Below are 11,030 nucleotides of genomic sequence, written 5' to 3'. Positions count from 1 at the left end.
TCAAATTTGTAATATGAACACCAACAATATTACAATATATTGCAAAAAGTTGATGCATCAGGTATTGCATGAATGGATATTGGGTGATCAGAAAGAAAATGTAGTACAATAGCCATGTAATAAATACCATCTTACTTAAAGTGTTAAGTTTTGTTGAGATTTTGTAGTTGCACTTTGTGGTGGTGTTGGACGGCATTATATTGAAAGGTGCTTCTAACATATTTCCCACCTCATATATTTTATTTTATGGAAGACATTTTGACATGTCACGATAGGAAAAGCACAGATGTAAATAATAAAATTAAAGATGGATGAATCCCACTTAGCTGCCTCGGTCATGGCTTACTGGGGCACTTGAACAGAGTGAAACATTTACTAATATTATTAGTAATACTGTGCTTTTCTAGAAAAAAAGACTAGAAACACCCTATAATGTATTCTGATCCAACACCGCAGCATCCAACATGTCCATAGAATTGAGAAACCTCGCTGATGCATGTCAACAGTTTAAAATTCATAAAGGTAGTGAGACTGTTATGTAAGTCTTCACTCAGGATAATGACAAGATCTATAAAAATAAATTCACACACTTTTGTATAAGTGCCTCTTACATAATGAAGAGATTCAGTTTATTTATACATCATTAGTGGTTGTGGGAACTTTGTATTGTGTACAATGCCGTAGATGAAACTTACAGTAATATTACTGAATATTGTTGACAGATTGATAATAGAATATAAATATATCTGGGGACAGACCATTAGCATCCAAACACAAAGGCAGCTCCCCTAGACCTGGACAGCACGCTGGAATTTCTTTTACAAATAAAGATAACGTCCTCCTCACACAAAAGTATTAATTCATCATAGTGCATTCAAAAAACTTGTTCTTGACAAATTCAGTGTCCATCATCCTTTGCACTGATGCAGTTATTTGTCACTGTCTCCTCTCCCAGGTTCACCGCTGAAGGATTTGATGAAATTGTAGACCCTTGTGCTGTACGGGACAAAGTCTTTCTTGTATTGGATGGTGGTTTTGGAGTGAAGAGTCTCGTAGACGACCTTATTTGGATCTTCCGGCTCTTCCACCTTTTCTTCTTTTTTCACTTAGTTCAAAGGGGGAAGGGAAAGAGGGATTTAGCAGTTAGAACTGATATCATATCGATGTAAACTGGGTTGAGGGAGTATACAGCGTAACAACTGTGAAAGTTAGCCACGTTTAAATTAATGTGAGTAATTGCTATTGAAAAGGAATTCGTTTTTTATTCATAGTGATGCACCGATCTGACTTTTTCAGTCCTGATACCGATAGCGATACCTGGGCTTTGGGTATCGGCCGATACACCGAGTACTGATCTGATACCAGTGTTTAATTAGTAAGTTGTATGCCTCACTGTGTGGAAGTGACTGGGATCATTCTGTTAGATGTAAGGCAACATCAGGCTGGACTTAAAAATCGCTTTCCTAACTTTGTAAAACAACAAATAAATGCATAGATATAACTCTATTGAATTGTTTTTTATTATAAAAAAAATAAATCGTGCTCCCGAAACTTGGTGAAAAATCTTCAAAATTAACAGGAATTACAATTCAGGTGTAAAACCTTTTTAATGCAGCAACAAATTAGTCAAAATGTAAACAATAATTATAATTACAGTATATAATGTATATAGTATACAAACATAAAATTTTATTTAATAGATCGACCAATTGGCACCGACATCCGATCCAGCTATTTGAGTCAGTATCGGCCCGATATCTGATCCAGTATCAGTATAGGTGCATCCCTAGTTTTTTTATTACTTAATTTTTTTATTGATCTATTGCAATAAAACATTCTCAGCTTGACTAACCATAAATTAAAATAAAAAACAAAAAATAAATAAAATAAGAAGTGCTTAAAGGTCCCATATTGTAAGAAGTGAGATTTTCAGGTCTTTTACATTATAAAGCAGGTTTAAGTGCTGTATAAATACTGTTAAACTATCAAAACGCTCAATATACAGAGAAATACACACAGCAGGTATTCAGAAATTGTATCTTTGAAACAAGCCGTTAGGAATTCTGTCCATTTGTGATGTCACAAATATACAATATTTAGACCATTACACGGTTTTAAACATAAACATTCTTAATGTGTCCCACTTTATTTCCTGTTGCAGTGTATGTAAATAACATCAGCTGACATGAAGTAAACATGGACCGTGGTTGCCTAGCAACACAATTCTGTTGCAATTCCATTGCAATTCCGTTGAAATGCACTAAAACGGAGTGTTTCAGACAGAGGGTAAAGACAGGTATATTCAGTCAGACAGTAGGAGGAAAATAAATAAAGTTTTTTTGAACATTACAGCATGTAAACATGTTCTAGTAGAAACACAAAATACAAGTATGAACCTGAAAATGAGCACAATATGGGACCTTTAAATTCTTAATCTGCAAAGTGACTATAGCTGTCAGATAAATGTAGTGCAGTAAAAAGTACAATATTTCCCTCTGAGATGTGGTGGAGAAGCAGTATAAAGCAGCATACAATGGTGCCTACCTTAAGATCTTCCTTAAAGTACATTAACATTTACTTAAGTGCATTAGGCTACTTGAATAATGATATTTATAGTAGACAGCACTGTGACTGCTGAGAGATAATGAAGCCCAGAGGTCTGTTTCCAGGTGTACTGGGACACTGAGACAAGCAGGCTGACGTCATACACACGGTACGGTTTGTTTGATACCATCTAGTGAAAGAACTATGTAGACTCCTATAAGCAGCTGAATAACCCGCAGTGTGTGTTCCCGTTAGTCCCAGGTGTCTCTCACCTGGCGGGTCCTCGTATCGACCTGTGTATCTGAACAGAGTGTAGGAGCCGATCATCGTCCAGATACCGACCGCGTAGACTGCAGCCACTCTCACGTTCCACTTAGCCAGATCTTTGTAGTTCATGATGCAATCTGCTCCGCTACACGGAGCAGCTGTCTCTGAATGCAGAGGGCTGTCTGTTACTGCAGAGGACTGTCTGTTACTGCAGAGGACTGTCTGTTACTGCAGAGGACTGTCTGTTACTGCAGAGGACTGCGGGGGTCTTCTGCTGGTGGCATTGAGGCTTCAGGGCGCCGCCATGACAGTCAACCCGGAAGTAGAACTGATGCGATAACTAAAAAAACAACTTCCGGGGAAGATTTTTTTTTTTTTTTTAAAGGTCCCATATCATGCTCATTTTCAGATTCATACTTGTATTTTGTGTTTCTACTAGAACATGTTTACATGCTGTAATGTTAAAAAAAACTTTATTTCCCTCATACTGTCTGCTTGAATATACCTGTATTTACCCTCTGTCTGAAATGCTCCGTTTTAGTGCATTTCACCAGAATTGCAATGGAATTGCGTTGCTAGGCAACAGTTTGGGTCCATGTTTACTTCCTGTCAGCTGATGTTATTTACATACACTGCAACAGGAAATAAATTGGGACACATTTAGAATGTTTACATTTAAAACCATGTAATGGTCTAAATATTGTATATTTGTGACATCACAAATGGACAGAAATCCTAATGGCTTGTTTCAAATGCACAATTTCTGAATATAGGCTGTGTGTATTTCTCTGTATATTGATACTTTCACAGTATTTATAAAGCACTTAAACCTGCTTTATAATAAAAAAGACATGAAAATCTTACTTTTTACAATACAACAATCAAAACTCAAATATACATGGAACACATGACAAATAACAAAAATCACATCTCCCGTAAAGAAAAACTTGAAACAACCGTCCAACGCACAAAGACAGATCCACTCACTGAAAAGACACCAAGGTCAAAGCCCTCTGGTGGGTCAAAAGATGTGAGGAGCTGGCATCCATTATGGAAGGAAATAAATAAATAAATAAAAAAAACGGAATAAAACTAAAGCAAATAAACAAACAATGAACAAACAAAAAGGACAAACCAGGTAAGTAAATTAAATAAAAGGTGTACAGAGTTTCTTGGCATGGGCGGTTTCAACCTTTTTTATACATTTGTTTAGTAGTATAATACAATTTTTTAATGCTTTCGCCTATAGTCAAAACTTTGATTCAAAATATCCATAATTACATTTTGACTATCCGTAACTCCAGTTTGAGATATCTACAACGTCATTTTGACTAGTCAAAACATATACATATTAATTTAATACATAAAGATATGTGTGAGGGGAAAAGGAGATGAAGAAATGTTCTTAACCTTGCTGGAGCACCTGCCCATCAATGCTTCACTCTGATTTATTAGCCTACTGCTCAATATAAAAGGGATAAAGGTAAAGCTGTCACCTGACATGCCTTGTGGCTACTCTGAAATACTGCACACAGTGCTTAAAGTGGAAAAAATGAAGTGCCAGTACTCTTTTATTCATATGTTGGCGTGTGTACCAGCCAACAGATGCCAACACATGAATAAGAGGCTGTGTACCAGCCAACACACGCCAACACGTGAATAAGAGGCTATGTACCAGCCAACACACACGCCAACATGTGAATGAGTAGTGTGTGTGTGTGTGTGTTTGTGTGTGTGTGTGTGTGTGAGGGAGAGAGAGAGAGAGAGAGAGAGAGAGAGAGAGAGAGAGAGATAGTGTGTGTGTGGAGGGGAGGGGAGGGGGGAGGGGGGGTGCAGTTGTGTGTGTGTGTGTGTGTGTGTGTGTGTATGAGGGAGAGACAGTCACAGGGGGGCAGAGGGGCTGTTCGAGAGCCCCACTGCCATGGGGAAAAAACTGTTTTTTTATTACCTTAACCTCCTGCCAGATGGCAGAGTCTGGAAGAGATGGTGTCTGGGATGGGAGGGGTCGGCCACAATCTTTCCTGCCCTCCTCAAGGTCCTGGAGGTGTACAGCCCCTGGAGGGAGGGAAGGTTGCAGCCGATGGCCTTCTCTGCAGCACGGATGACCCGCTGCAGCCTAGCCTTGTCCCTGGCGGTGGCAGCGGCGAACCAGATGGTGATGGAGGAGATGTTCATTAGAGTGGAAATCCATTTAGTAAACGAACTTGGGTGACTGATTCTCTTCCACTTTAAGTGTATATTTTTGTTGAGAATATATTTAATTTGAAAAACATTTGGTGCTATATTGAGAATTTACATCAGCAGGACGGTGTATATGGGACTGACTCAAAATAAACTACAGTGTGTGTTAATGGTAAGGAAGGAACATGACACCCAGTGCAACAGTGTGGCTCACTGATGTGTTTTAATAGTTTTTGGACAACAATGGAGCTTTATGGCACAGAGGAGTGATATTTATCAGGCTTTGGCATACATGCATAATGCCTGTTAGCAGGTTCACTCACTGTTTGGTCTTTTCAAAATATAGAATATTACTGTACCAGACTTATCCTTGAAAACTGTTTTTGAGAAGGTCATTTTTGAGACATCTGTGTGACCCGGGGACTCTGACAAACCGCTGTAACTTGTGTGGGAGGATTTATAGCGCTGCTAACGGTGAGTCACATACAACCTTCTCTACAAATGTTTCATGCAAAATGTTTCAGTTGCACAGCTGCCATTGCACACCTCTGGTTGGCTGGATGCCTGTATAAGAAGGTGAAGATATAATTCATTCTAAAAATGATGTGTGACTTTCACTCAGATACTGTTGACACTTACAGTATGACCATGATGTACAGTAGTAGTTATTAAACCAGCCTATGTTTAGAATATTGACATTATTAAAGGTGCAGTGTGTAGGATTTGGTGGCATCTAGTGGTGCGGTTGCAGATTGCAACCAACTGAGTACCCCTCCGCTCACTCCTCCCTTTCTTAGACTGTGGTAACGGAGCACTAAGTGCAAAACCGTGGTAACGCCGTTGGCCTCACTCAGAGCCCATCCTTACCATAATAACACTACTTTAGGAGCAACGGAAGTCAGACGGCTGCTGGCGGTATCACGGTTTTGCACTCTGTGGCTCACGTTACCGCGGTTTCACTGGCGTGTCAGAGAACTACGGTGGCCTTCAGGTAAAGTAAAAACGCGAAAGCCTCTCTCTAGAGCCAGTGTTTGGTTTGTCCATTCTGGGCTACTGTAGAAACATGACGGAGCAACATGGAGGACTCCGTGAAGAGGACCCGCTCCCTATGTAGATATGAAGGGCTCATTCTAAGCTAACGAAAGCACAACAATTCTTAGTTTCAGGTGATTATACACTAATGAAAACATAGTTATGAATATTATATTCCATTTTTGCTAATAGATCCCCCTGAAATGTTACACACTGGCCCTTTAAATTGGGTTAGAATTGTTATTAAATTCTTATTATAAGTGTTTGTAGTGGCACAAAAACCTGAAGCAACATTTGTATCCTTTTGTTCTGAATATGCGTGATCTTGAATGATGCTATTAATTGCAGATGGCACATCAGATGTCCACAATATTTCACAGATGTATTCATACATCTTTGGTTTTATTTGGAACTTGAAGCTCCAACTCCTGGAGGCCCTAAAGCATGTAGGTTGAGATCCACTCTTGCCTGCACCAACACATACCTGACTAAGACCATTAAGCCGCTAGGTGTTCTAAATGTCACTAATTTATTTCTCCCTGAACAATGCTCTTATAAAGCAGTCTGAGGGTGGAAAGCATGGTGGACTCTAAATTATTTTGACATCTGAACTGTTTTTGGCCGAAATCCAAACAAAGCCAGTATGTTTGAATCAGAGAACAACACAGGAAAGATGACACACATGTAAGAGAGAGAAGGAAACACATATCGGGCTGTGTTGTTATTTGATCTCCGTTATTTCAACAGACATTTCAAACATGTCATATTAAAAGCATCCATGTCACTAAAGAATTCATTCTGCATAAGTTTCATTCAACATGGTTTCAGACTTGTTCAAGCAACACCCAATAGCACATTTCCATCATAGGATCAGAAAAGTGTTTCTGTCAGTAGTTCTAGATTTAGTTTGATGTTGTTTAAAGGTCCAGTGTGTAGGATTTTGGGGGATCTATTGGAATATTCATAACTATATTTTCATTAGTGTATAATCACCTGATACTAAGAAGTGTTGTGTTTTCGTTAGCTTAGAATGAGTCTTTCATATGTATATAGGGAGTGGGTCCTCTTCACGGAGTCTGCCATGTTGCTCCGCCATGTTTCTACAGTAGCCCAGAAAGGACAAACTAAACTCTGGCTCTAGAGAGAGGCTTTCACGTTTTTACGTTACCTGAAGGCCACCGTAGTTCTCCGACACCTTTTGAAAGGCAGGGGTGAGTGGAAGGCTATTCAGTTGTTTGCAATCTCCAACCTCACTGGTTGGATGCCACTAAATCCTACACTCTGGTCCTTTAATGGGACTATCTGTAAGAATCAGATATTGCATCGGTCGAAACAGTGAGGCGACCCCATCACAGGTACTGCATTTAGCATAAAAAAATATGCTCAAAGCATAACATGGTGTGTCAGTGTGCTGACTTGACTATGACTTGCCCCAAACTGCATGTGATTATCATAAAGTGGGCATGTCTGTAAAGGGGAGACTCGTGGGTACCCATAGAACCCATTTACATTCACATACCTGGAGGTCAGAGGTCAAGGGACCCTTTTGAAAATGGACATGCCAATCCTCCTCCTTTCCTTGCCAAAGTTTAGCCTAAAGGCAGGGTTGACGATGTTCTCCAGTATTCACTATTTGTTTATTGGTTGAAATGGTCTTTACCCCCCGACAGCGATCCATTACTGATGAGCTCTGAAAAAAGACCGTAAAAGAGCCGTCATCTGTAGCTGCTGTAATCCTGTAAAAACGTCTACCAATCACTGCCTTGCGGTCCGCTTGGAAAGAACCAATCAGATGCCTCCCTGCCTCCCTGCTCGTACTCTACCCTTGGCGTGCACCAGCCTGAACTCAAAGCGCGTCGCCGCCGCAAGATTACTGGAGAATGAAAGAGAAAAGTCAGCCCTGCAGTAGCACTGCCGCGGTCAGTTGTCATGAAGTAGCGTTGTTGAGTTGAGGTCCTCTCTCCGCTCTGTGTCTGTGAAGTAGTTACGATACGGCGGTGCTCGTGCATGTGTGCGTGTGTGTGTGTGTGGGGGGGCGTTGCCTTGGAAGGAGCCCAGAGGGGAGGGGGGGGGGTTTAGACGGAGCTCCTGATGCGATGCTACTTTGAAATTATGCTAGCTTTACAAAATCGTCGACCCTACCTTTAAGTTTATAATACCAGGATCTTCACTCTAGCTTTAAAACTGAGCCGCTACAACCTAAAAATCACAAATTGCATACATGCGTTGTAGAAATTAGTGGCGTTAAAATTAATTGGTATTAAAGCTTCAGTAGGCAATCATTCTTTGGTATCATTGGGCAAAAATTCAAAAATAACCTTTCAGCATATTGTAATTCAAGTGTTGTGAGAGAAAACTAGACTTCTACACCTCCTCATGGCTCTGTTTTCAGGCTTTAGAAAATCTAGCCCGTGACGGGAGACTTTGACCAATCACAGGTCATTTCAGAGAGAGCGTTCCCATTGGCTGTGCTCTGGCTGGTGGTGGGCGGTGCTTGGTATTTCCTCGACAGATCTCAACATGGCTGCCGGCGTCACAGACTTTATAATTTTACAGTTAAACAGTACACTACAAGATGATTCTGACACCATTTGAGGAGAGAAATAGGCATTACAGTAACAGAATAATGATTCATATTTGATCAGAGCTGCCTAGTTTGACCGTTTGATCGGAGTTCACGAGTGATTGACAGCCAGCTCTCACAGACGGCAGCTGGACGGCAGACTCCAGCAGTCTTGTTTTCCTCCGGTCTGTGAAATCTTGCAGATGCCGTTAGGAGCACCGGAGGACACCGAAGGACACAGAGGGACATGATTTTCTTTAGATTACCTGTCTCATGCACTACTGTCAGGATATAGCGACCGTTTTAAAAAATAACTTTTTTTAATCATTTTTGCTCCAGTCTCGCCGACTTCAGCTTTAATGCGTTATTATCACGTGGACTTTGACAGCCCTAATTTATATGCAAAAATATTATAATATGAGAGGGTTTTTTTCAGGCACTTGAAGTTGTGTGCTTCAGCTCCAGTGAGAATGAACATAAATCTGACAGAGTGCATTCATGGTTCTGGTGGGAGTGTTTTTTGCCAGGCTCAGTGTGCGAGTCAGGCCTCACTGCCACTGTAAAGCTCAAAGCATGTAAACAAAGTCATCACATTACCAACATAACAACACAATCCACCCTTTTTTAAGACATGGATTTGTAAATCTGACTATCAATTTGTCCTGGCACGTAGTTTGCTCATGATAATTAGAGACACAGTGAGGAATATGCTTCTGAATCAAGATCCTCACAGTTGACAGCACATTTTCTAAAAAAAACAGGTAGAATAAAATGAGCTGTTGTTTTATCCATGATTCAAAGGAAATGTTTTCACTTTTCCTTTCCGGTGATATTCAGTCTTTTTCAGGCCTTTGAGAGGCTTACTTGTATACTTTCACACAAGCATGTAATTATAGAAACAAACAAAAGTGATAATAGGATAATAGAGTAACGCAACACATTGTTCAATCACTTTTACTACCCTCAAAGCAGTGTTTTACTCATTCAAACAGCCCAGGGCTATGTTCCCTGTACTTTCTTTACAGTGTGCCTGTCACTGGCTGAAGTAACGGCCCCTTCCACTTTGTTGGAACTTGTCGACTGAAGCTATGAGTCAGACAAAGCTAAAACATCAACTCTTCAGACACATGCCAGTCGCTGGCACTGCACAGCGTATTCCTTCAGCACCTGGACTTGATACATTGCAATGTGGTGAACAGGACAGACTCATTAAAGGGGGGGAGGGATTATTTCTGAACAAATGATCTAAAAGGTAAGCAAAACTCCCAACGGTTCTTTATCAAGGATGGAAATGTTTTATAAAATCAATAATAATGTAATAGCTGTTATGCATGTGTTCAGATTGAACTATAGTTGTATGGTTTCAGGTTGCAGTGGACAAATATGCTGCTTTATGCAAATGTATGTATATATTTATTACTGGAAATCAATTAACAACACAAAACAATGACAGATATTGTCCAGAAACCCTCACAGGTACTGCATTTAGCATAAAAAGTATGCATAACATGGCAAATTTAAGCCTACATGTGATGTAAAGGGGAGACTCGTGGATACCCAAAGAACCCATTTTCATTCACAGATCTGGAGGTCAGAGGTCAAGGGACCCCTTTGAAAATGGCCATGCCAGTTTTTCCTCGCCAAAATTTAGTGTAAGTTTGGAGCGTTATTTAGCCTCCTTTAAGCTAATATGACATGGTTGGTATCGATGGACTCTTTAGGTTTTTCTTGTTTTATACGATGCCAGTATCTTCACTCTAGCTTTAAAACTGAGCCGCTACAACCTAAAAATCGCAAGTTGCGTTAACGCGTTAAAGAAATTATCGGTGTTAAAACGAATTTGCGTTAACGCGTTGTTATTGCGTTAACTTTGACAGCCCTAAAAATGACTAATGAAAGATTAGATAAGATAATAACAACTTTATTGACCCATCTAAGGAACCTAAGACATATCATAAGGAGGTACAAATACAAAGTGTGTGAAGGTAGAACATTTAAAAAATAATAATGTACAACCCAATAGACATATAGCTCACATGTGCTTAGTCCAGATTTGATGTTTCTTCTATATAGTTCAGTTCAGGTCTTCTTTATTTATGCATATAATAAACAAAAGAGAAGAGATATACAATAACATAAATAGATGCACAGGTGGGTGAAAAAAAACCCTGAGGGCTTGTAAAAGGAACCGACCTAATGTTGAAATTAAAGACACCTGTATTACAATTTACAAACAGACTTCAGAGTTTGAAATAATGGGGCAGTATGAGCATTCCACCTCGTTGCCTGTTTAGCCTAGTTGAGACACATGTGTAAATTGTGCAGGTAAGAGTGCAGTGTGAATGTTTACTGTGACATACATTATAAATGGAAAAATGTGGGCTTTACATGTTATTCTATTCATCTACCAGCTATTTTTATTTTTTCCTTGTTTTACGCCTCC

General features: G+C 39.8%; 2 protein-coding genes across 3 annotated transcripts in view; one reads left to right on the top strand and one right to left on the bottom strand.

The window, feature by feature from the left end:
- Window positions 1-589: 589 nt before the first annotated feature.
- Window positions 590-3,162, bottom strand: LOC119485892 (small integral membrane protein 26-like). Of its 2 annotated transcripts, none has more exons than XM_037765717.1 (3): window positions 3,028-3,162; window positions 2,817-2,987; window positions 590-1,105 (listed from the first exon to the last, which is right to left on the bottom strand). In XM_037765717.1, exons 2-3 carry the CDS (start codon window positions 2,938-2,940, stop codon window positions 930-932), a joined length of 300 nt encoding a protein of 99 aa, XP_037621645.1. In that variant the 5' UTR covers window positions 2,941-2,987; window positions 3,028-3,162; the 3' UTR covers window positions 590-929. The 2 variants fall into 2 exon arrangements, with proteins under 2 accessions (XP_037621645.1, XP_037621646.1); XM_037765718.1 differs by having other exon boundaries at window positions 2,817-2,975; window positions 3,056-3,143.
- Window positions 3,163-9,704: 6,542 nt separating this feature from the next.
- LOC119484960 (collagen alpha-1(XVII) chain-like) overlaps window positions 9,705-11,030 on the top strand; it is a 28,546-nt gene continuing 27,220 nt past the window's right edge. Inside the window, 1 exon segment of the mRNA XM_037764153.1 lies at window positions 9,705-9,839. The gene's annotated coding sequence lies outside the window, so the exon portion shown is untranslated.

This window comes from Sebastes umbrosus, chromosome 3 (genome assembly GCF_015220745.1).
Source record: "Sebastes umbrosus isolate fSebUmb1 chromosome 3, fSebUmb1.pri, whole genome shotgun sequence".
Lineage (NCBI taxonomy): Eukaryota > Metazoa > Chordata > Actinopteri > Perciformes > Sebastidae > Sebastes > Sebastes umbrosus.
This window is presented reverse-complemented; position numbering and strand designations above follow the sequence as displayed.

Excerpts from the sequence above, each read along its gene's own strand:
- LOC119485892 (XM_037765717.1), bottom strand. The coding sequence starts at position 2,940 with ATGAACTACAAAGATCTGGCTAAGTGGAACGTGAGAGTGGCTGCAGTC. Across the intron at positions 1,106-2,816 it reads TCGATACGAGGACCCGCCAG|TGAAAAAAGAAGAAAAGGTG; the intron begins GTGAGAGACACC and ends CTTTGAACTAAG.